At 34.0% G+C, this 26,951-nt stretch overlaps 2 protein-coding genes across 2 annotated transcripts; one reads left to right on the plus strand and one right to left on the minus strand.

The window, feature by feature from the left end:
• The first annotated feature begins 11,685 nt into the window (after positions 1–11,685).
• On the plus strand, positions 11,686–13,826 carry LOC141706221 (transcription factor SPEECHLESS-like). The gene is made up of 3 exons (XM_074509032.1): positions 11,686–12,440; positions 12,662–13,306; positions 13,529–13,826. The coding sequence occupies exons 1-3, from the start codon at positions 11,997–11,999 to the stop codon at positions 13,592–13,594; spliced, it is 1,155 nt and encodes a 384-aa protein (XP_074365133.1). The 5' UTR covers positions 11,686–11,996; the 3' UTR covers positions 13,595–13,826.
• A 5,655-nt stretch (positions 13,827–19,481) lies between these two features.
• LOC141708260 (putative WRKY transcription factor 30) lies at positions 19,482–21,612 on the minus strand. The gene is made up of 3 exons (XM_074511779.1): positions 21,063–21,612; positions 20,695–20,823; positions 19,482–20,606 (listed from the first exon to the last, which is right to left on the minus strand). Exons 1-3 carry the CDS (start codon positions 21,398–21,400, stop codon positions 19,952–19,954), a joined length of 1,122 nt encoding a protein of 373 aa, XP_074367880.1. The 5' UTR covers positions 21,401–21,612; the 3' UTR covers positions 19,482–19,951.
• Positions 21,613–26,951: the final 5,339 nt, after the last annotated feature.

Genomic DNA, 26,951 nt, shown 5'->3' on the forward strand with positions numbered 1-26,951 from the left:
TTTTGGACATTGAAGAATCATCCTCCAGAATTGATTATTGGTGATAGATCAGAAAAAATCAAGACAAGAAAATGTGCAACAAATATTTATGCTTTTGCTGCATTTTTAGCTAAGGAGGAACCTAGGAATATCAATGAATCTCTTAATGGTGAAAATTGGATTATGGCAACGCAAGAATAACTTAATAAATTTGAAAGATGTGATGTTTGGGAACTTGTAGAGCCACCAAAGGATGTGTCTATCATTGGGTATTCAAGAACAAAGTTGATGAATTTGGAAATTTCACTAGAAACAAGGTAAGACTTGTGGCACAAGGATTCAATCAACAAGAAGGCATTGATTTTGATCAAACTTATGCTCTTGTTGCAAGATTGGAATCTATCAGAATATTACTTTCATTTGCATTCTACAAGAAAATCAAACTAATCTGTAAAGATTACTTTCTTAAATGGATTTCTTAAATAGGAAGTTTATATCAAACAACCTCCTGATTTTGAGAATGAAAAATATCCAAATTATGTGTTCAAATTGAAGAAAACTTTATATGGAATAAGGCAATCACCTCGCTCTTGGTATGAAAGGTTAAGTGAATTCTTAATCAAGAATGGTTTCATATGAGGTAATATTGATCCAACTTTATTTACTATATTTAAAGGTAAAGATATCTTAGTTGTGCAAATATATGTTGATGATATTATATTTGGTGCTACTAATGTTTCTTTGTGCGTGTAATTTTCTAAATGTATGCATAGTGAATTTGATATAAGCATGATGGGAGAGCTCAATTATTTCTTGGGGTTACAAATCAAGAAAACTCCTGAAGGCATCTATATACATCAATCTAAATATATCATGAACTTACTCAAAAGATTTTCTTATGATAATATCAAGTCGAAATCAACACTGATGAGTGCTGTCAGCAAGCTGACAACCTATGAACAAGTTAAAGATGTTGATATTCAGACTCATAGAGGTATGATTGAGAGTTTATTGTATATTACGGCCTCTAGACCTGATATTATGTGTAGTATTTATGTTTGTACAAGATTTCAAGCTGAACCTAAAGTATCTCACTTGAATGTTGTTAAGAGAATTTTCAAATATTTGAGTGGAACTATTACTCTTGATTTATTTTATCCTATCATAAATGCATTTGATCTTGTTGGGTATAGTAATGCAGACTATGCAAGTTGTCAAACTGATAGAAAATGTACAAGTGATGTTTGTGCTTACCTATGACAAAGTTTGGTTTCATGGTTAAGCAATAAGGAAACATCTGTTACATTATCTACAGCTGAAGGAGAGTATCTAGCAGATGGAATTTGTTGCTCACAAATGCTTTGGATGAGACAACAACTTAAAGATTTTAGAATTCTTATGGTCAATCTCCTATTTATTGTGACAACACAAGTACTATCAATATTTCTGAGAATCTAGTGGATCATTCAAGGACCGAGCATATTAATGTTAGGTCATTTCTTAAGAGATAACGTTGCAAAAGGGAAAGTCAAGCTGATCTTTGTTGCTATTGATACTCAAATTGCTGATCTTTTCATAAAACCTCTAACTAAAGAGCGTTTCAGCATGCTAAGAAGAGAATTGGGAATGTGCAATGTTCAGTAAATAAGCTTACAAGCTGGTATTGGGTACTATCAGCTCACTCTTAAGTATTAATTTTATTTGTTCAGTTTGCATGCAATGTAAATTATGTTATTAATTCTGAATTTGTATGTTCTATGATCTAATTGTTATATGATTTAATTGTTCAACATTTTGTTTTATATGTTGTGCATAGTTTCAAGATTGTTTCAATTAATTCATGTCTTATTTGAATTTTAAATTGATATATGCTCGTGTATAATTTGAAATCTAGTGTTAAATTTATTATTTATTTTTGCTACTTTTTTTTAATTCTTTAACGTGATTTTTATTAGAGGGTTGAGTTATTTTAATATTATTCTTAAACATACTCCTATGATAATTATTAAAAAGGGATAAAAATGGCAGTCACTTCAGGACTCTTTAACTCCCTATATACTCGCCCCAATCTTGGATCTAGGGTTTTATCAATCATCTTCAACAAATAGACTATTTTAGCAATTGCATCGATCAGACTTCGTCTCATCATGAGGAAAAAGTAAAAAACAAATGCCAAAGGTCAGGTTATTGGACAATGGAGTGGCGATGATACTCCAGTGAACTCAAAGTGCAGGAGAAAGTTACTAGATGAAGGCAATACAAAGGAATTGGTTGATGTAGAAAGTGGTGATGATCAACACTCTGAGGCTGATCGATCGATTCAAGGGTCACATACTAAGCGTCATAAAGTGGATTCGGCGATTCGTTCTGAGTTTAACAAGAGGTTCAAGAAAAAGTTCATCTCTACTCGGAAGGTGATTTTCGATAAACCTATTTCTGGTAAAGCTTTTCAAACTTGTAGTGATGTTAAACTATTTTCATATATAGGGTTTGGTTCTTTTATTCCTGAATTACCACGTGTCTGTTATCCTGAGTTGGTTAGAGAGTTCTATGGTAATCTCCATATTGATAAAGGCAATCGATATGTATCATTTATTTTTTGTATTAGGATTACTCTTATTGTGAATGTATTTGATGATATTTTGGGTATTATCAATCCATCTAAGGCCTTTGTTTATAATAAAATAGGACCTAAGGATCTTGAGAACTTTTCCGCCATTGATCAATTGAAGGTGATTACTGGTAATGCTGAGTTGAGTGAATTTGTTCCTCCGACTACTGGGCAAGTGCTGCCCATGGCACACTTGCTATTCGAAGTGTGTATTGAGAATATTTGTCATAGGTTAGGTACTAGGTCAAATTTTGCTGCTCAAGATGTTTTAGTTGTGTCAATGATACTATCTGGTAAATCTTTTGATTTAAGTGATTTGATTTTGAACAATATGATGGAAGTTTTTGATAGGAAGCTGGTGACTAGGTTACTCTTGTCAAAGGTTTTTAAATGGTACAGAGTTGAGTTGGGTGAAGGTGACTATGTGGTCAATAAGGAGTTCTTGGACCAAAAATGCCTTAGCCAATCTAATTTAAAGATCGAGAATGGAATATTGATTCAGGTTGAGAACCATGTGATTGTGTCTAATATAACGACTCGTATATTTTTGTGATATTTAAATGTGTAATTATTGTGTAATTAATTAAATAAAGAATTGTATATTGATTTTGATCTCTATATTTTATTTATTATTATTTATATGTGATTGTTGGGATGCGTGGATTGTTCGTATGATTGTTTGTTACATCATATTATTTTTGTTTCGCTTTTAAAAAGTGAATTTATGGCAAATTTATTTTCAAAATAATATTTGGATTGTCTCTAAAATTGTTCTTATGATTTTATAATTTCAATAATTATTTTGGGATTTTATAAAATTTACAAATCAATATTTCAGTAATTATTTCTCTTTAAATGATTTTCTAATTGTATTTAATTGTAAAATCAGTACTTAATTCCAGAATTTCTTAAAAATTATGAAACTCATATTTTATTAAGTTTTTAATATTTTGAGAATTTTAAAATTATTTTGGAAATTTTCGGGATTAATTTCACCCGCGCGTTGTTTCCTTTATTTTGTTAAAAGCGGGTATAAATTTTATTTTAAAAATTATTTTAAAATTTCAAAATTAAAATTTATATTTTTATTAACTTCAGAATATTTGTAATATTTTAAAAGTATTATCGTGATTTAGCGAGATTGTTTTAGAGGTGCCTTGGCACGTTGATTTCGAAATTCGGGTAATTATTCGACCCCTAATACTCAGGGACACGTGTTAACATCTTGTAAAATAATGTTAACACGCGTCCAATGGAAGGACACGTGCAGGCAGTGGTTTTATTCCCCAAACATCACCTCTTTGTCCCTGTCTCTCCATCGATTTCTTCCTTCTCTCTTTTGCTGCTCTTCCTTCGTTTCTTCATCTCTGTTTCTTCCTCGCTTTTCCGGTGTTCTTCTCCGGCTCCCTGTGTTCGGTAATTATTTTCCGACCGCCCTCTTTATTCCATTTTCCTGATTCCGATTTGTTCCTGTAGTATATACATATATGTATGTGCTTGTGTGAGTGTATTGGCTGCAGTTGCGCCGCCTTGGTTCTGTGTTTCCGACCCTGTTCCTTCCTTTTCCCGATTTGCGCGTGTGGCACGTGGCTGTTGGATTATTTTAATATTATTTTTGGTTAATTTCTGTAGGAATTAATTATGAATAAATATTCGTGATGTCATAATTTGTGCGGGGAAAATTATTTTGTAATCGGTGAAATTTTCGCGTTGGAATTCGAGTAATCGAGTGCCCCGAGAATTTTGCCGCCATCCGCGATGAATTTTTACGAGTGGACGGTGGACGGTGATGAATTTATTCTGAGTCCTAAATATTTTAAATAAATAAAATGAGTCGTATTGAATTGCGAATTTGGTTGTTGGGAATTGACGTCGATTGATGTTTCGACGGGTAGGTCTATAAATAGAGGAATCGCTGTCCAAATTTTTCTAAAAATTACTTTTAAATACGAATTGAGTGTATATATCTAAATGATAGGGATAAATAAATCCTGATAATGGGCTGCTGGACCCAATAAGAAGGTGTTTGATATTCAGACCAGAAAGGTTAAGCCTGATGGACCAGATCAGGTCTGGTCGAATAAAAAAGGCCCAAAAGTCCTGATTATTAATTAATTTCGTAATTAATTAATAAGGGAAAAATCAGCTGTTGAGAAGAGTCCTGATAAGGATATAAATCCTTATAGATAAGCCTCAAGGGGACCTAAAAGGATAAGGAATCAGTTTCCTACTATCTAGGACTCCAAAGTCCATTCTAATTATGAGACTTGCCCACCAAGTCTCCTATACCAAGTCCAATTCAAGGACCACCAACATCTATATAAGGGGTCTCACCCCACAAATCAGAACTACGTTTTTTGGCTTGATTCTCTAACTCACAGAGATACGTAGGCATCTCGTAAAGGCAGAATTAAGCTACGAAACACGAGAGCAGCCATTAAAGGCCTTGAGCTCCCGAATCTTAGTAATAAATACAGCAAGTAATAACCTTAGCTTTTTATCCATAACACTAAATAAATATAAATCCAACCCTGATTAGTACGTGTATTATTTTTGCGTGTATAATATTATGCGAATATATACGAGTCGGGAATCGTTATCGTTGGGTAATTGTCTAGCGGATATGTCAAGTATAACTGGTCGTATAACCTAGGTTGTTTCGATTCTGTAGGTTCAAGTTGAAGGACCCTTTAGATAAAGTTGGTTAGAGTCAAGTCAGTGTTAGTGTAAAACTTCGCAAGGCAAGTACCCCTGAATAAATGTTTTACAGTTCGATATATATGAATAATTGTTGATTTAATTTACGTACTGAACAGAACGTTTTAAGTTACGTATTACCCGTATTTAAATATGTTTTATTAACTGATATTTTGGGGAAAAAGTAACTTCTGAAAATTTATATCTCTAAATTATGATTAAATTGGAAAGATTTTGGAATGTGTGTTGTGGTATAACTGTTTAAAAGAGATAGGTATAAATGATTTTGAAAACTGGATAAAAAATGGATCAGATATTGGATGGTTACGTAAGAGGCCCGTAATGGCCAACAGGTTTGCGTAAGAGGTTAAGTCGGTGGCGCGCCCTATTTAACCACTTAGTCAGTGTGACAGAGACGTAACTAGTCCCTGAGTTCCGGAATAGGTTATGGTGGGATAGACTGATCAGTTGTCCCTAGAATTCGTCTAATTACATATCTGATTTTGGTTTAGTAGTTCCCGTAATGGAACAAACGGTTATGTGGTCCCCGTAATGGGACAGAGGATTTATGGTTCCTGTAATGGGACGGTGGTTTGGAAAGGAAAATAGCATGCTAAAATTGGACTCTAGTAATTTTACATAACACACCACATATGATATTGTTTTTTAGAGCATGCTAGTTTTGATATCCAGTTTGTACCTGTTTTACTTGTTTTCGTAACTTGTTTCTTTACTGTTTTATTTACACTGTTTTACTTGTTAATCATATAGTGGTACTGTTGAGCAATTGATTGCTCACCCTTGCAGCTTATTTTGTATCTATTTATTGCAGATGTCTAGAAGATCAGGGCAGAATAGAGTGCCAGCCCCCTCCAGTCCCGGATCCTCTGAGGTAGTTGTATCAGACCCTGAGGTCTGATGAGTTGATATAATAAGTTAGAGTGTTAGGTTGTGGAATAAGTTAGTTGTTGTGTTGTAACCTAAATAATATTTGAACCTGTATCCGATCCTGGTTTGGGGTCGTGCTTATATAATAAGTTTTAATTAGTAATTTATATTCGTAGTTTGTTACATTTTGGTGACGTCATCCCCTGACCCCGGGGTTGAGGCCGTCACATCTAACCCTATTACTGGTGGTTCTTGTTCTCCTCTTCCTGGACTGATAGAGTCCTAGTTGAATGATTTCATGCTTGAAATGAGAACAAATTATAAGCAATTACCGAAGAAATTAGATGAGGTGGCTGAAGAAAACAAGTTCTGGAAGGACTTAATTTTTGGTCTGCATACTCGTGCTTCAAAAATAACATCTGGACCCTTTCCCACATCTTCTACTCCTAGATCAGTCAATCTTCAAGATCTTTGTGTTACTGTTTGTAAGAAGTTTTCCAAGGACTATGGTTTGTAGGATATGTTTGCCAAAGCTGTTGCACTTAGGGACTTGGAATGGATCTAAAGCATCAGATGACATTGTTGATGTTCTCAAGGATATTAATGTAGAAGACAAGGGAGATATTGATGTTGCTGATGACACTGACTAAAATATTTCTCTTTTTAATGATTAAGGGGGAGTAATTTTAGAAAATGGGGTTTATTTATTTTGATTAAGTTTAAGTACTATGTTGATGGTTTTGAATTTGTTTTTTATTATGTGGTATTTGGTTTAAATAATGTGGTTATTTTTTTTGTTGATGTTCCTAAAAGGTTGTGTAATCGTCAAAAAGGGGCAGATCGATATCCTTATAATTTTGATGATCACACTATTAGCGAGCTTATAGCTTGTGACGAAATCTTATTAGCAAGCTAATTATAATATATCTACTACTGTTACTAACTTTATTTTGCAGAAGTAAAATATTAATCTATCAGCAAGCTGACATTATTTTTAACTGGTCTATTAGCTAGCTGTCAGTTAACGCCCGAAATTTATTCGGATAATCATATCTTGCGGATTTAAAGGAAAGATATATGAATGGTTTTTGTGAGGACTCTAGTACATATTTATCATGTTTAAATATATTAGTTCTCAACTGATATTTAAATTATTTATTCAAAACCATTTGCTATTTTCTAGGAAGTTGTTTATTAAACTTTTTATCCGAAATAACTTTCTTATCGATTATTGTTTGAATTTAAACTAAAGATAGATATTTTCAAACTCTTTTATTATCTATCTTATCTTTAGTTTAAATATATTTAAGATTATCTTAATGTTCAAATAATAACCACCAAACCGTGAGATTTGGTCAAGAACAAAAATGATGCTTTTTTTATTTTGAAAGTTAACTTAATCTATAATAATCGGGTATACTTGTTATTAAGGTTGATCCACGAATTATGCAATATTCTTATTCTGAGCTCTAGTTTATACACGTATATCTATATTAATAGAGTTCATAATTTCCGCTGTAATTTTTATTTGAACGTGTATTGTTTGAGGTGTAAACATTTGCTGAGTAGTACAGTTTGGATAACAATGCTTCAAAGAGTTAAATTGCTAGAGAAGGCTATACAGGTTTGGTATAGGGTTTATAGAGCACTTCACTCAAGGAAAAAAGGGTTATCAACAAGGGAACACGGGATAAAGTGAGATATATTATTGAATCTTGTAATTTTATCATTTCAGTTATTAATAATATATTCTCTTACCAAGTTAATAAGGGACCGGTACGTAGACTATTAGTCATAGGGCCGAACCTGACTAAAACTCAATATGTTATTTACTTGATGTCATTTATTTTCTGCATTGCATATCGAGTGCTGACAATATATATTCGGTATTAACAACAAGTTGTTTGACAGTTTGATTAATATTCAACAACATATTAAAATCGGTTTTAGTTAACCATAACACCGACCCCCTCTAGGCATAGAATTTCAAGTATATGATACTAAAATTTACCAGATTTAGCTTTAAAAAATTTAATGAATAAATAAAAAGATAACCACCAATAATCTCAACAATTCAAAAATAATACATAAACATAAATATGATTTTAAAAATGTAACACATACTAAAATAATAATACTAAATATATATATATATTATCGATTTCAATCAGTACTAAAAATTTTATAACATTTAACTAAAATGTTATTTTAAAAAATATTAATTTTTTTTTAATGCACGGGTACAAATGTAGTTGGTATTAGATTATTAGTGAAAGTTAGACATGATATTGAGGTAGGGTCAACCGGGGCTTGAAACATCGATATCCATTAGATTGGGTGCCATCCTCCCGGAGATTTAGGCCCCGACAACAATATTTCATAGACGTAGAAACTGGGCGATTTTCCCTTCTTTTTTTACTCAAATTCTTTTAACTGGGTCTAAGCAAGTCAATAATTCTGTAGCTAGCTAGCTAAACTCACCAAGATCACACCAGTTGTGTTTACATTGATTTCATGAAAACTATTTCCATTAAAAGTATTGCCAATTTATTTATGTTTTGAATGAAGTCAATTTTTGTGTGTAATTCAGAGTTGTAGAATCAATTTAAATTCGAAATTCACTCCTGTGGTAATAAAGAAATACAGATCACCAGAGACTTGTAGGTAGCAGCTAAGTGTGAGAAATTAAATGACAGAGTTGAGGGAGGCACGGAGATGCCGTGCCAATGCATTGAATAGGAAGCCCTCCGTAATCGATTATTTGTAAGGTATGTATGCAATTACTAGCTAGTATTTACAATGAAGAGAATCTTTCATATTTGTCTTTCTTGCTGCAGACAATTCTGCACACATTTATCAGTACCTCTATTTATTTCCCCTCTTTCTTCTTTATTGCCTTTTCCATGCACATCTCCTATCCAATTCTATACATCACACACTAATATTGTTATTATTACATGCAAAAATTACCCAACTTCACTCTATTTCTTAAAGTTTATGGGTTATTATGTATGTTAAATTACTAGTCCCTTCCCTCGCTTTTTGCAGATATCTTAAAGTGCATACACAATTTTTTTTCTAAATTTCTGGAAAATGTCATAATATTTCTAGTGTTAGATATGATATAAGATTCATAATGTTGGATGAGCAGTTTGGTAATTTAACTTAAGTATCATAGGTCTCGGTTGGACTTTTTGTCATTCTATTCTCATATTACCTCTATTCCAATCATTTTTTATATTTTTCTTTTTGAAATGTCACATCTAATTTTTTACATTTAAAAATTTATTACAAATAGTCAATCGATCCCACCATTTTCCCACTTTTCCTAAATTTTCACACTACTTTTACTCCACTATCTCCCTTTTATATATTAAAAATTAATGGGTCCTACCACTTCACCCACTTTTCTTTCTATTTTTCAATACTTTATACATATTTTTTGAACTCCGTGTGCAAACCAAACGAAAACAAAATTTGTCGGAAATAGGAGCGTAGGTGATTCGGTGTTAGATCCAAAAATAAACTTTTTGAGTTGGAGTTTTCTTATAACGGCTTAAATTTTGGATGAGCTTGTAATTGCCGGTACCTTCAAGTATTTCTAAAATAATCCATGCATGAATACAATTCGGATGGTTTAGTTTAACATTGCCATGCATGCACTCATTCATCAGTACAGCCGGCCAAACGAGCGGTTTGGCTCGGCCCGTTCGCTACTCGGCTCGCCAGAAAATCGTAAAAGTCGTCCCGCTACGTGCCGAATCATTATGTGGCTCGAACCGGTAAATACAGCGAACCGAACATGAATAGGAAAGCTGAAAACCGTAACCGGCCCGGAACCGGACCGGCCCGAACCTGTTAATTCGCCAACGAATAGACAGAGACTTGCACGCGAATTCTCGGTTAACCGGCCCGCGAATTATTCATTGCAGGGGTTTATGTTTAATGGTTTTTAGTAGTATAATTGTGACATTACATCTGTTTTTGAACAAGAAGAGTGATGTCTTTTCTATTTTTGTGCAAAATTTTGAATTTTTTAATCTTCTTATAGTGTTTAAATTTTCTTGTGCTACAGTTTGATTTAATTAAATTTTTTCTTTCTATTTTCTTGTTCGGGTAATTATTCGAATATTTTGTTAATTATTGGATTTTTTTGTAAGTATATTAAAATAATTAATTATAAATATTATTATGTTGACAAACTGAGAATTTTTCAAAAGTTACATAATTAAATAATAAATATTATTATGTTGAACAACTTATTAAATAAGAAAAAGAAAGAAGATGGGCAAACCGCAATTCGCGGTTAACCGCCTACTTCCAGCCAATATAAATTCTTTTTTTATTCTGTTTAATCAATTTGTTTTTCGCCTCTATTCGCTGAACCGTTTTATTCGGTTTATTCACGTGTCGTTCACGAGTAGTCCAACTATGTAACCGGCCCGGCTCGGCCCGGACCGTATATCCTCGCGGGCCATTTACGATTTCAGTTGTTAACGAATCGGCCCGTCCAAAATTCGGCCCGACCCGTTCGGCCCGCTCGTTTGGCCGGCTCTGTTCATCAGTCATCAATCACAAATACAACTCCACAGCTGCATGCATGTTCTAGAATAAAGAAACCTAATAATACAATTGAGGAAAGATGTCATGCAAAATTTCTAAATATATAAGTAAAGCAAAAAGATTGATGGGACTGTAGTAGGTACATATTAAAGTACTAGCAAATTAGTGTCGTCCTGGAGATGCAGGCGTTGCAGTACAATCTTGATTTCAGCAAAACCTGAATTCTGGAAAAATTGATTATCCCTCTTTTTACTCATGACTACTGGACGAACTATTTCTGAATTTTATTTGATTTGATCCTTTAAAACTTCCTTAATACATATAAGACAATTTATGCACATCTTTCTTTTGTGCTCATGAGATAACAAAACAAATTGTTTTTTCTTTTCAAACTTTAGATCTAAGCCCATTAAAGATTTATGACAGAAGACGCTACAAATTAATGTCCCATCTCTGATCCTGAAATAACTGCATATTTATTGTTATAAAATTATGACTTATGAGTGCATGTATATTGTTTCAAAACAGGGGCTAGATGTTTTTAAATTTGTTTGAATAGATCTTTTGCTGCTATTTAAACTATCTTTATTATAGTAGTTCTATGTGTCTGATTGTTTACATTAACATATGTACAATTCATTCAATATAAACTACGGATGAAATGCACCATTTCTGTAATATGCTATATAATTACTACCATAATGATTTATAATAATAGAGATTCATTCCATTTCAGACTTCAAAATTAACAAGTTGTACAGAAAAACGCGTGTATTACTCCGAGTGTTTAAATTTTACCGGTACTAAACTCTGTAGCCCTCAAGTACAACGGTACAGAACATTAAATTAACGGGCATCTTTTGTCCAACTCTTGCATATCTGTCTCCATAAATACACGGTGCCTGAAGGAATGCTTCATTGTAGAAACTCCTTGCATTTTGCATTGCAGAAAGCAAGAAACCCTAGTTAACGGTAAAGATCAACATATATTTTATACGTCATATATCTAAAAACGGTCCATGCAAATCAAATATATAGTTATATTTGTTGTGGCTACAGTTTAGTCACTTTCCCTCAGCCTCGACCTTTCTTTTTCTTTGCAGTCTTCGTTTTTCTACGTTTTTTTCTAGCAACTTCTTCGGTATTGATACTATCATTGATATCATATTTTCCGCTGTCCAATTCAATTGGCAGGATCTAGATCTTATAATTTTGATCGGATCTCAGAATATATTTTCGTACAGGTGGTGAAATTAAAATGAGTGATTCGTTGACGTCTTCTGATTTTTTCCAAGGCTCTGAATTTGTCGACTATGCCACCTCGCCTGATAATTTCTTCAGTATCCTCGAAGCTTTAGATGGCGAGTTGATGAATCCAATAGCAATAGCTGGTCGAGAAGCTGATGTAACTATAGGTCCAAAAGAAGGCAGTGCAAGTGTAGAGGTGGAGAGTACGAGTGCACCTAAATTAGTTTCTGAAAAATTAACATCTTCCATATTTAGCAACGACACGGATCCTAAGGCACTTGCTGAAGCTAGTAATGATTTAAGTTCACCAAAGTCCAACAAACGGAAGCTCGGTAATCCTACGGAAGGACAACAGAAGATATCTCATATAACAGTGGAGAGAAATCGAAGGAAGCAGATAAATGACAATTTAACTGTCTTGCGCACCCTTATGCCATCCTTTTATGTCAAAAGAGTGAGTCCCCTACTGTAATTGGTATTTTTAATACAAGGCTTATAAGTACTAGCTGATAACCCGTGCTAAATAGATAAATCTTGTATAATTATATGGTTGCAGGGAATCGGACTCGAGTTTAGACTAATTAATTTGATAAGCATATTTTGGTTCTTTTTGTTTCACCAAGATGGTGTTTCCCTTATTAATAAAGAGATTAATATTTTGTTGTATATGTATAGGGTGATCAAGCGTCAATAGTAGGAGGTGTTGCAGATTACATTACTGAATTGCAACAAATTTTACGATCACTGGAGGCGAAAAAGCAAAGGAAGGTAATTTATAGTGATGTCGTCATGAGTCCGAGGCTTGTTTCAAGTCCAAGAACAAAAGCAACAGCAATATCATCCTTACCAATCAGTCCTAGAAAGCCCCCTTTAAGTCCAAGAATAGTTTCAAGCTTACCAGCTAGTCCAAGAACTCCCCAATCAATCATAAGCAACAACTGCTCTCTTATTAACAACCACCTTCATAGGTTATTAGTACAACAACTTCATCCATCAGCCAATAATTTCTTACCATCTCCTACGACTACCTTGGCACCACCGTCGGCTTCATTGCTACTTGAACCTTCATCGTCTTCATCCAATTGCTCAACATCGTCTATCATTGATAATGACCAACTGGTAGCAAATTCGAAGTCTAGGGTTGCTGATGTGGAGGTAAAGTTTTGTGGTCCAAATGTAATATTAAGCACTGTTTCTCCGAGAATACCTGGCCAAGCCCTGAAGATAATATCAGCACTCGAACATCTCTCCCTTGAGATTCTCAGTGTTACCCTTAACACTACTGATCAAAATACCGTGAATTATTCCTTCACTATCAAGGTAACCAACATACAATACTCTCCCTCCGTTACTAAATAAGTGTCATTTTGATTTTCACCACGTACATTGAGAAGTAAATAAAAGATTAAATAGCATAATTGTGTCCGTACTTTACACTGATGTTTAGTGTGACTTATAAAGATGAATTTCATGATACCTGTGGGCATTATTGGTTCTGCACAGAGATTAATGTTATTGGTTGGCTTTGCTTTGTGTTGATAGATTGGAATTGAATGCAAACTAAGTGCGGAGGAATTGGCTCATCAAATTCAGCAAACATTCTGCTGAAAGCCTAATACACTGAAAAGCTTCGATTATTTATTGGCAAAAGCTGAAGCTGCAATTTCAAAAGAGAGTTCTTACACGTAGAGGGGAGTGTATTAACACCTGACATAAATTAATTGTTTTTAAAAGTTTTATGTACTTTGTAGACAGTAAATTGGGAGTAGTAGCTTAATTGCTTGTATTGGCGAATTTCCATCGTCTTATAGATTGCATTCCAATTCGAAATACTACTCCATTTTCTTGCTCACATATATCTGAATTTGTTATTTAATTAATTGACATATATGCTTTAATCTATGGGACCTGCAGGATAGCTTTTAAAATCTAAAAGATGGCAATTTCTGGCAAAGTTACCGGAGCTTATTACACTATCAAACATGACCTACATAAACGAAGTTCTTTTAAGTACGTATGTACATTAGAAATTCAGAATCACTATCAGCAAAGAAAGATGAAGATCATTATAATTAATAGTATAGGCATTATATACCGCATTACATTATTAAGCAGTTGCATAAATACAGTAGTACATACGTACCCCTCAACTTGAATGCTAAAGCAGTCATCAATCTTTTGCTACTCAGCTCTTACCTAGCGGGCTTCATTACAAGAAAACAGGGTAAAACCGACCGGACATAACTGACCGACGTCGATTTAGTCACCTTAAAATTGACCGACGCCAGTGGTCGGTTATATGCCAACTAAACGACACCGTATCGATGACGTGGCACACATAAAACCTACCATAGACAGGTGGTCGGTTTTACTGGGAAAAAAACGACACCGTTTTGCTGATGTGTCACTTTTAAAACCGACCACCTACATGTGGTCGGTTATATCCACAAATTCTGCATGTTAAAACCGACCATATATTGTGGTCGATTTTGTAGAATAATAAAAAATTAATTTAAAGTACAAAAAAAAGTACTCGTTACAGAGAAAACGGTGTCGTTTTATTTTTCTGCCTAAAACCGACCGCTGACGGTCGGTTTTAACCTATTTTTTTTAATTTTTTTGTTATATCCCTCATTTCTTGATTTTGGGCAAAAAATTAAAAAAATAGAGGATTGAAGTGGAGGAGTTTTAGAAAATTGTAAGTTATTTCCATATTTTATAATAGTGTGTGTGTGTGTTTTTATGTTGGTGGTGTATGTATTAAATGTTGTTGTATGTATTTAATGTTTTTATTTTTTTATATAATGTTTGTTGTGAGAATTGAAGTTTGGTTCTAGATAATTTGTAAGTTAGTTTCATTTATTGTAATTATAGTGTGTGTGTGTGTTTTATGATATACATGAATAATTATTCGATTAATGATAAATTATTTGTTAAATATGTCTTTTTTAATTTTAAAAAAATATTATTGTAGATGAAAACCATTGATCGAAGTTGGATTGGTAATCAATTGCAAAGCGATAAAATTCCATTGACCCCGGAATATAGAATTGGTGTAGAAATTTTTTAAAATTTGTTAGCGAAAATGGAATGGAAGATGGTACAATGAAGTGTCCGTGTAAACGTTGTAAAAATTTGAATTGGTTAAAGATTGATGATGTTAGATTTCATTTGCTCGCTAAAGAGATGCTTGAGGGTTATACCGTGTGGACGTCGCACGGTGAAAAAATAGGAAGAAAACGTAGTCGAACATCACATCACCGTTATTGTGTTCGGGAACCTTCGAGAGTTGAAGAACCGGTAGATTTGAATGCGATGTTACATGATTTAGCCGGTGAAAATTATCAATTTTATGAAACTACGGATGCGATATACATTACCCGAAAGTTATTATGCAACGAAAAAAATTATGAAGGATTTGAGGGTTGAATATGAAAAAATTGATTTATGTGAGAATGATTGTATATTATTTTATGGAGATGACAAGGATAAAGTTGTGTGTGATATATGTGGTAAAGATCGTTATCGGGATGTTTCTAGGAAAGATGGTAAAAAAATAGCAAAAAGAATCTTAAGACACTTTCCTTTGATCCCTCGATTACAACGTTTATATATGTCGGGACATACATCCGATCACATGAGATGGTACAAAAATAGAGATGTGAAAGATGGAGAAATAAGTCATCCCGCGGATGGAGAAGAGTGAAAAAATTTTGACCGTCGGTATTCTTCATTTGCTCAAGAGATTCGTAACATAAGGCTCGGTCTTGCGACCGATGGTTTCAACCCTTTTGGCCCTACCGGGAAAAAAACATATAGTGTATGGCCCATGGTGATAGTTGTCTACAATCTTCCACCATCGATGTGTATGAAAAAGCCTTATATGTTCATTACCGAAATAGTTCCGATATGTTGACGTTGATGATCATTAGCCTCGTTATTTTGGCAATGGCGAGGAAAGGGAAGGGAAAGGATATTGAGAAGGATAAGGGGAAGAAGGACAAGGGCAAGGGCAAGACCAAAGCCACTAGTACTACAAAGGGCAAGGGCAAGGCCAAGGGTAAGGGCAAAGGTAGCGTGCATTTACGGGATGAGCCGACGGATTCAGATTCGGACCCGAATGATCCGACTCGGCACATGACAAATGCAGATGAGCGAGAATGGCGAGGAAGGCGACCTCGATCACATTCGAGTGGCATATATGGAGAGAAATCGCCATTGAAGCCATATCGCATTGAGATCTCCGATGGACAGTAAGTTAAAAAGTTTTTAAATTTCATTATTCCTATATGTTTATATTTTTGGTTCATTGTTCAATTTTATTATGTGAATTGTTAATGTTTATTGTTTTCTTTTGTTTAAATATAGTATTGAAGATGATACGGCTAAGAAAACGCTTTTGGCTATGATTCGGGAGAAGTGGCCTCTTGGGCGTTACACTTATACCGATATCGAAAAACGTCACCCGGGTTGGTTGAATGCAAGAGTCGAGGAGTTTCAAGTAAGTTATTTTTTTTTTGTAATTGTCATTTATTTCTTGATTTTATGATGCATTTATCCTCGTTTTCTTTTTTTGCAATTTTAGAAATATTATAGGCATCTTAAGGGGCAATGTCGTTCAAAGGCCCGAAAAATTGTGGAAGATCACATTAAAGTGACGATAAAAAGGACTTTGAACGAGCTTAAAAAGAGGGTGGAGCGAAAAGCAAGGGAGGAGGGCGTGAGCAAGTTGTCTTTGAAGCCGCCTTATTGGTCCGTTTCTTTTTGGAAGGACCTTTTGGAGTATTGGGAGAAGAAGGAAGGACACTTGCACCGGTCATCGGTTGGATCCACCAACCGACAACAAGTTGAAAGATTGCATAGTGTCGGTGCAAGGTCATTCAATAAAGTTCGGGAGGTAATATTATTATATTCCATCACATACACATACATACACGTTCACCATATTTAATATAATCAACTAATTATTAGGACGTGCTAATATAAGTTATTTAATATTTTGAAAGGTAATGACGAATAAAAACAAGAAAAAGCCGATGAGACTCGAGGTGTGGGATAAATATTATAGGAAAGTTGGATCCGATCCGGAAAATCCCGTCTACACTACACCGGCCTCCATGCGTATTGCGGTAATTTTTATGTACTTTTATGACCATTTTATGTGATTTTAAATGCATCTTTAATAAGTAAATTTATATGTATTTTCATGTGATTTTAAATGCATTTTTATGTGTTTTTATATGCATTTTTATGTGATTTTAAATGCATATTTAATAAGTGAATTTATATGTATTTTCATGTGATTTTATATGCATTTTTATGTGATTTAAAATGCATCTTTAATATGTGATTTTATATATATTTAATGTGATTTTAAATGCATTTTTATATGCATTTTTATGTGATTTTAAATGCACCTTTAATATGTGATTTTATATATATTTTAATGTGATTTTAAATGCATTTTATGTGATTTTATATGCATCTTTAATATGTGATTTTATATATATTTTAATGTAATTTTAAATGCATTTTTATGTGATTTTATATGCATTTTTATGTGATTTTATATGTATTTATGTGATTTTAAATGCATTTTTATATGTGATTTTATATACATTTTTATGTGATTTTAAATGCATCGTTAATATGTGATTTTATATGTATTTATGTGATTTTAAATGCATTTTTATATGTGATTTTATATGTATTTTTATTTGATTTTAAATGCATCGTTAATTGTTTTAAATGAATTTGTAGGAACGATATGCCGCCATTCTCGAGCGCATGCCCGTGGAGGTTACACAAACGGGTGATCGGGATGAGCGGTGGGATTGGTGGATGGAAGCCTTCGAGGTCCCCCAAGGTACAAAGCTGAAAAAGAATTATGTGGTGGGGTTCCCCAATGCTCGGGCCACCGATCTCTTGCCTACACTTGCTACCCGGTACCGAGATTCCACACGGAATGAAGCCGGCTCATCCTCATCCACTCCGAGACAACGTGAAGCCATCCCCGACAATGTATATCTTGCCATCGTGAGGAATGTGCTTACGGAGATCCGTGCTAATCCAAATCGGTTTGCTCGCCAACTTTCCGATGCGGAAATAGCTACATTCGCACGTACCGCTCTCGAGGCCTCGGATCCATCCTCCGATCATAGCCAAAGGTTGCAATGGAAAAGGCCTCAGATTTTTTTTTAAAATCAGACCTCAAAACCGACCGACAATAGGCATAACAGACCACTTTTGACCATTACAAAACCCAGAAAACCGACTGTTATGTGACATAACCGACCACCTTCTTCATAAAGCCGACCGTCTCCTTTAGAGGGTGGTCGATTTTATGACGGTCGGTTATGACATTTAAGTCAGCTTCTGGTGTAAAACCGACCGATGTGCACACTTTGACCACGGTCGGTTATGAGTTCCAGTCAACATTTTAAAAATAGACATAACCGACCATCAACGGTCGGTTATGACTCAGTGACGTGGCGACACGTGTGCACACGTGTTACCACGTGTACACAGTGACTCCACATTTCAGTAAAATGCCCAGGCACTTAATCGACCACAGTGTTGGTCGGTTATGAGGGTTAAACCCGACCAAAAGTCATAACCGACCAGGCTAAAACCGACCACGCCCTCTGGTCGGTTATGACCCTTTTAACCGACCGTTTTGCCTCTTAACCGGCCGTTTTTGACGGTCGATTTTGTCCTGTTTTCTTGTAGTCTTACTAATTTACATTCAACTTGTTATGTATACAAAAAAGTGTGTGAGATAAGTCTTTTTTTTCTTGTATGTAACACTAAAAGCTAATTCCTTCTAATTTAACTAAAATCAATTATTTTATAGTTGTTGTGATTGTATTTAAATTGTATGTTCTGGTTTGGACATGTAAAAGTTTGATTAAATCTTAAGGTATTTAGGGTGTACACGGTAAATTGTAAAAAATATTGGGGGTGACCGAGACTCGAGGGAGTCGAGCTTGCTTTTCTCGCCAGCCTGAATTATGATACAACATTAATCTAAAAATCACAAGACGAAGACCCTTCTCAGGATCTTATATTATTATCATAATAGTCCCCTCACGCGAAAGCCCAGTTACGGGTCGAGAGTATATCACGGGCTCTCATTTTTAGGCATAACTTTGCTTTTCGTGTCCATAATAAATTATGAGAATGTTGGGATAACAAGGAGTACCCGAGTCTCCCATCGGCCTGAACTCTGATATCATGTTAAGTAACTAATTCGTCTAAAATCTTAAGATGGTTAACGAAGGCCCCAACAGTGTTGGATCTTATACTCTTCAAAGACTCCCCCTCAATCGTAGAATATTTTTCGTTACAATTAACAAATATATCAATTACTAATACCAATAACAAATATATTAATAAAATAAATGGGGTTGAAAGGACTTGAAACTAAATCCATCCCTAACTGAGCTATATCATGTCGCTCTAAAACCTAAAGATATCAAAAAAAGACATCTTATATTTTATATACTAACAAATACATCGTTCATATTGATCCTTGTCCAATAAATATGGCCCAAATATTCCAAGGGCTAAAAGCCCCCAGCCTGCACTTAAACTAACAAGTCTCCCCTATTTTCCAATTTGGAGAATGTTGGGCCCGTTGAATGCCTTCTCAGTTGGGCCGGTAAAAATTTTGAAGTTGGAAAAGGTGACTTGCAAGTATCATGTAGCAATCATAGAGGTTTTGAGTTTTGACCATCTAAAGACAGAAAGATCAAATTAAATATGTATTCTTGCATTGTATTACACAACTTACAACTTGAACTGAAAAATTACCGAGACTAAAAGTCAAGTTAAAATAGAGGGACAAAATTTTGCCAACCCAAATTAATAAACACTTTATCTAACTGAAACACCTGCATAAGTAAAATTTAGATGGTCACTAACTTCAATACTCTTGTATCCATTCGAGCATCGACGAGATTGAATTTAAGAGAAAAAACCCGAATTATCGAATGTGAAATTGGAGTTAAACTCCACTCCTCCAAACTGATAGTTTAGACCAATAGTTGGGGAGTTTGTAACTGAAGTTGCTGCTGAGATTATCTCATTAAGCTCATTACCTGAAGCTTGCAATGCCTGAAAATTCCCTCCAAAGTTGCTCATGTTTGACGGCGACACAGATAAGTTGTAATTCGAACCTGAAGTGGCAGGAGAACCAAATGAAGGCGAGGCTATGTTGTTCTCTCCAAGCATATAAAAATGCGACAAGCTATAGTTTTCGGAGGTGTTGTTAATGTTGTTGTTTGATGTTGAAGGGAAGTAGAATGATGTGGGAATATGAGTTTGATCATGAGAATCTAAGTCCTCGGTTATTACTTTAAGGTCATTTTTGAAGTTCAATAGCACCTCTTGTGAGTTTTGTTGATGATTCTGTAGTTGATGATCATGAACATTTGCGGCTAGACTTGTGGATGGATTCGATCTTTCAAGCGGAGGTGGGGAAGAATTTGAAGATTGATCAGTACAAGTGTGCCTTCCTCGATATGTAATTTCGAACAGTGTTGGATCGTTATCAGATCTTTGAACTTGTTTTGTAGCTAAACAACCTTGTGCATGTCGATGAGTACATCTATAGTATCCCCTATATAATTAAAAAAGAGTCTATAAGATCGTTGTAATTAATGGATCATAACAGGTGAAAATTTTACATAATATAGTAATATTTGTACCTAGGATGTTTGGCTCCAAGAATGTCTTTTTGTCCATACTTTCTCCAATTATATTTATCATCAAGTGATCCTTCTATTCCTGTCCCCGGTTGAACTTTCACTCTCTTTGTCCAACGGGGCATAGCTTTACTGTAACACGATTACCAGTTCGTATAAGAAAATCCTAACAAAACATGACTAACTACATGTACTTAGCCGCCCAAGCCAACTCCATTACTATGATGAGTCGGACAACAAATCCATGTAGGTTTTGACTTACTCAAAAACCAACAATATCATACTAACGCGGAGTTAAGAAGTGTTGTGTGACTCAACACTACGAATGAGATGTGTGTGGGTGACTAGTGTGTAAATATTATAGTATGTACCGTTTTCTGGAGGCATCTGATTTGCTATCTGAACTTCGAAAATCCTGATCAGAATCTTCGCTATGAGGACTTCCGCTAAAAGAAGTCGGAGATTCAGTAACTCGAACTTCTCGACCACCTGCAACACGTTCATATCCGGTAATAATACTTATACCAGAATTTAACATGCTAAGGATCTTGTCAAACGAAACTATGATCTTATGCGCTAAGTACTCTCGAGTTTCATGAGCTGAAGTTGGAGCATTGAGATGAATCTGAAGCTGTTTCGCCAGCTCCTTCCCTTGCCTCACCTGATTTATCAGATCTTTTGTCTCAAATTGTTGATAAGCCTGCTCCATCTTATACTATATAGCTAACTAGTCTGTCTTTTGTTCAACTCCTATATATATTGCATATAGATTTAGGTACAGACAAATATGGGAAAGTAGGCTGAAACAGAAGGTGAGAATCTCATGTGTTTCTTGGGATCATGTAATTGGAAATGAAATGGCAGTTTGAATTTGTTATGTAGTGAGTTTTGGTGTACTACTTATATATATGCAAAGAGGGAGAGTTGTTTTTGACAGATGGATACAAGTGAAATCTTTAGTTTTATACATATAACTATACTACACCTCTACAAATGACATGAATCTCTAGATCCTGTGAACCGGAAACTTTGACTGTACTATTTAAATAAACACACAAATATATTTATTTTATCTTTATATAGTGTATTTAATATCTATTTTTGGATTTATTTTTACCTGTGTTTTTATTATATTTTAAATAAAATTGATATTATAAATTCAAATTACATTATAGGGGCATATGATGAGTTCTCGGTGCATTTTTCTCGTTCTCCGAGATAGGGTCGGAACGGATACATATTCAAATTTAAATTTAGCTCTTTAAAATGAATATATTTAATCATATATATAAATAAAACGAGCGAATTCGAATCTTATCTTATAATTTAAATAAATATCGAGTTGAGATTCACCATTATAATATTCAGTCATATTGATATAGAGTAGTTCAAGTAATATTAAGGTATTTGAATATATATATATATATATATATTTAAGAAATTCGATTTAAATGTATAAATTATGTTTATAATATATATAATATATAATACACATATATTAAAATAATATTATATAAAATGATCACATTTCAGTTTTGTAATTATTAATTCGAGTATTTTCTTTTAAATTTTTAGTACTTTTTAAACGAATTCGAATCTAAATATATAAAAACGAGTAATTAAGCCTTTAATCAAGTCGAATCACATCAAATACAAATATTCATATTCAAATTCGAGTAGAATATCAGTTAAGTGTAAAATTTTTATAATTTGAATCCAGATTGAATTGAAATAATTATTTATAAATCCGAGCTAAATTTTACCATACTATTATTAGCAAATATTCAACTGTTTTCACCCTACTTGCGAGATGCATGAGGTGTGTCTTTAAGTTATTAAAGCATTTCTATCTTTAGCATTTTAATAATTAAGTAATTTATATTATGATAGATCTAATTATAGGTTATGATCGACTTGTGTCAAAACCAAAGCCGTTTATAAAGAAAATTTTGATAAGGAGGATGAATAAGTAATTAAATTAAAGTTAATATAAATTAAGTTATTCTCTGTAAGCTGATAACTAAAATAAAAAAATGTTCTTCAAACTTAGTCATAGGTCATGAGAAACGTAGTTAAGATGCAAGGAAGTCCAATTGCTGACCGGTTCTTCTTCTCCTCCTTATTAACATTACTTTTCAAATTTAAGCACTTTTTATTGTCAAAAGTGTAGGGAAGGTAGTCAACGATTAAGAGAGTTCAAAGAAACGGAGAAGAAGGCCATGAATCTTCAAACCTCGTTCCGCGTAGTTGCAACTATAAATATACATTACCCTCCATTTTATATTACGTATATTTTAAGTACATCCACGTAGGTGAAAGTGTTGACGTGGGGCATGAGGTGTCCTTTGTACCTAGCTGACGTTGATAGTGATAGATCCTCCCTTCAACTATGATTAAGGTGTCAATTATAGCCGTTTGATGAGTTAATTTAATGGTTGGTACACCGTATGGTCAAACTATAGCTTTATCATCCTAATCTAGGAGTAATCTTTTACTATTACCCAATGCACATGTTCATTTTTGGACGCGCTAATGGCTTAATTAATTAATGAAGTCCTAATAGACTTTACTCAATCAATTATTACGAGATTATTTCATGTCATTTATTAGGTTTTCTAGGTTGACAGCGTGCGTGCGAGCGATTATGGTGCTCAAGTAGAAAGATTTCAACTATGGAACTTATGTGAGATGATTTCCTAGTTCGTGAAAAAAGGTTACATGAATTATGTATATCAGACTTTTTTATTGTAATCTAGTATTGTTAGGAATGTGTTGTAGGTTTGATAATATTTTATGAAAACATTTTAATAGATTTATTTAAGTAAGTTTGTAACTTTTAACGGATTATCTTATTTGTCATCCGTTGAAAGAGTAACTTATATTTTAATAAGTTTTTGCAGCACATTCCTGTATACTGTAATGTCTTGAAAGATTAAAAGTTGTATGATATTTTAAGTCATGTGGACTTCTAGTATGAAATGCAAAATATGTTGACTAATTGTAAATATTACATGCCTTGTAATTTTGCATAAATGAAATTGAGTCAACTGTTATGAAAATACTATCAACAGATGTTTCTACAAGGTTTCGACCGATGACCCAAGTTCCAATCAACGGATGATCCAATAGAGTCTCGACGGATGATCCAACAGAGTATCGACGGATAACAAATTCAAATAGGAGTTGATAGTGACTTGACAGTCACATGAGTTGATTGTATACAAAAGGAATGTGGCAGCCTGTAATCAGGATTATGAAGATCCGAAAGCATTTTCATTTCTATGCTAATTTGAAGAAATACAAAGATGCTAGATGGAGAAATTAAGAAACGCGTGATTATACTTAGACATGTTTGTTTTATTAGTTTGTCTTTTTCACATGTAGCTTGTAATATATAAACCAAGAGTAGTAAGTAGAAAAATATCGATTGAAAGAACTAAGAAATAGATAAGGCACAATCTGTTAAGAATTCCTTAGTTCTCTCTCTGTAAATTTACTTGTAAGCAGCTGTGTGCTCTTTGCATCACAAAGATCTTTTACATTTATATATATCTCTGGTGGAAACAACAATCCACCAGAAAATTTTTAAACATCCTTATTTATTTACTTTGTGTTTTGAATACTTAAATATTTCTTATCCGCACTTAGCATATTCATATACAGTTATATTTATATTTGCAAGAAATTTTAAAGATTGAAAAAGAAACCAAAAATTACATTCAACCCCCCTTCTGTAATTCTACTTGATAGATTGTTTGGGAATAACAATTGGTATCAGAGCAAGCTCTTGACACACTAAGAGTTTAAAGATCAAAACAACTAACAACATGATCAGGAAGGATGTTGGAGTGAATATCCCTTTCTTGGATAAAGACAACTATCATCATTGGAAGGTGAAAATGCACCTGCATCTTCTCTCTCAAGATGAAAGATATGTTGACTGCATTGAGAAAGGTCCTCGTGTTTCTCGAAGAGCTTCTACAGACACAGAAGGAGCTGTAGGCAATGAACAAAGTATTCCAATGACACAATCAGAATAGACAGATGAAGACATTGAGCAAGAGCACAAAGATAAAAAGGCTATGAACATTATGTTTAATGGTATTAATGGAGATATGTTTGACAATGTAATTGTAAATCTGCTAAAGAAATTTGGGATATACTTCAAATCATATGTGATGGAACTGAACAAGTGAGGGAAAGCAAAATGCAACTTCTAATTCAACAGTATGAGCACTTTTATTGTGAAGACAGTGAATCTTTAAGTGACACCTTTAGTAGATCTCAAAAACTACTAAATGCACTGAAACTGCATGGAAGAGTCTATCAGACAAGAGATTCAAACTTGAAATTCCTTAGATCTCTACCAAAAGAATGGAAATCTATGACTGTCTCTCTCAGGAATTCTCAAGATTACAAGAAGTTTACTTTGGAGAGACTGTATGGCATTCTAAAAACTTATGAGCTTGAGTTGGAATAAGATGAGCATATAGAGAAAGGAATGAAGCAGGGATGATCTATATCTTTGGTGGCTGAACAAGAGAGAGGGAAAGAGATGAAGGTTGAAGCTGTGGAATCTACACCAAACTCTAGGGTTTGTGAAGACAAAGGAAAAAGGCTAATGGCTGAGCATGAAGATCATCTAAGTCAAGATAAAATGGAAGATATAGATGAACATCTAGCTTTTCTGTCAATAAGGTTTGCCAAGCTCAAATTCAAAAAGAATTTTGGAGCAGACAAGCCAAATAGAAACATGGTGTATAAATCCAAATTCAAGTGTTTTAAATATGGCATGAGTGGTCGTTTTGAAAATGAATGCAGGAGGCCTAATCCCGAGAAAAAGAAATTTGAGCAAGTTGACTATAAGAAGAAATACTTTGAATTGCTCAAGCAGAAAAAAAGGGCTTTCTTGACTCAAGAAATTGACTGGGTAGCAGATAGGGAAGATGAAGATGAAGAACCAAGCTATGTCACATAGCCCTGATGGCCAAATCAGATGAAGCAGAAGTCAGTTATTCAAGCAATCAGGTAATCACTACTAATCTAGTACATCTTTCTAAAGATGTGTGTAATGATGCTATAAATGACATGTCAACAGAATTATATCACTTGCGTGTTACACTTAAATCTCTCATTAAGAAAAACACAAAAATTAAGGAAAATAATTTGTCTTTAAGTGAAAGAAATACTGTGTTAGAAACTCAATTTGTTGAGTTTGAGAAACTGAAAATAGAGTGTAGAATTGCTAAGGAGGAACTGACTGAATCTTTAAAGAAAGAGGAGATTTTAAGAAAGCATCTTGAATGAGAGCAAGAGGTAATCAAAGCTTGGAAGTCATCAAGAGATGTACATACCCAAATTGCTAAAGTTCAAGGTATATAATCATTCTGTGAAGAAGCCTGAAAAAAGAGCAAGGAGAAACTGGACTCTGGTTTGATATAAAGGAATTTCAAAGAATGTGGATTCAACGGAAAATGAAGATTATCCGTCGAATGATAAAAGGAATTATCCGTCGAAGGACAAAAAACCACATCCGTCGAATGAAAGAAAACCAATTAGCAAAGCTAAATTATCCAAAATTAATGAGAAATATGGATCAGTTTCCAAGAATTTTGTCACAGGTGAATCAAGTCAAGTTAAGGAAAATAAAAGAGTTAATGTGGAGGCATCTGTCAATGAAGCAACTGAGTGACAGATTGGAGAAAATTGAGGTCAAGACAGATTCCAAAAGGAAAAATAACAGGAATGGGAAAGTAGGAATTAACAAATATAACAACTACATACTTGATAAATATACACCAAGAAAAATCTGTGTTAAGTGTGGTAGTGTTAATCACTTGTCTGTTAATTGCAAATCTGCTATGCCTGCACCCATGTCTGCACCTCCCTCATTTCCCAACATGCCCACAATGCTTATGAATGTTGTGCCTGCACAAAATTTGAATGCACAATTTGTTAATATGCCATTTGCACAAAATCCTTACTATGATGCATTCGGTATGCCTCAAATGCCATTTTACATGCTGTTAGGGCGAAAACACGCGCTAAAATTATACGCAAGTATACGCGTTCACAAGTAGTATAAGATATAAATCAGATTCGTACCCACAGAGACTCTTTTTAGTTAACAGCATGTTAAATGCCATTTAGCATGTTGTTAGGGCGAAAATACGCGCTAAAATTACACGCAAGTATACGCGTTCACAAGTAGTATAAGATATAAATCAGATTCGTACCCACAGAAACTCTTTTTAGTTAAC

Source organism: Apium graveolens, chromosome 2 (genome assembly GCF_009905375.1).
Source record: "Apium graveolens cultivar Ventura chromosome 2, ASM990537v1, whole genome shotgun sequence".
Taxonomy (NCBI): Eukaryota; Viridiplantae; Streptophyta; class Magnoliopsida; order Apiales; family Apiaceae; genus Apium; species Apium graveolens.

What these genes read in the sequence shown, in the direction of transcription:
- LOC141708260 (XM_074511779.1), bottom strand. Translation starts at nt 21,400, where the DNA reads ATGGAGCAGGCTTATCAACAATTTGAGACAAAAGATCTGATAAATCAG. An exon ending in TCAGATGCCTCCAGAAAACG is followed by an intron (nt 20,824 to 21,062) that starts GTACATACTATA and finishes ATCGTGTTACAG; the next exon opens with TAAAGCTATGCCCCGTTGGA. An exon ending in CTTGGAGCCAAACATCCTAG is followed by an intron (nt 20,607 to 20,694) that starts GTACAAATATTA and finishes TTAATTATATAG; the next exon opens with GGGATACTATAGATGTACTC.
- LOC141706221 (XM_074509032.1), top strand. Translation starts at nt 11,997, where the DNA reads ATGAGTGATTCGTTGACGTCTTCTGATTTTTTCCAAGGCTCTGAATTT. An exon ending in CATCCTTTTATGTCAAAAGA is followed by an intron (nt 12,441 to 12,661) that starts GTGAGTCCCCTA and finishes GTATATGTATAG; the next exon opens with GGTGATCAAGCGTCAATAGT. An exon ending in ATTATTCCTTCACTATCAAG is followed by an intron (nt 13,307 to 13,528) that starts GTAACCAACATA and finishes TTGTGTTGATAG; the next exon opens with ATTGGAATTGAATGCAAACT.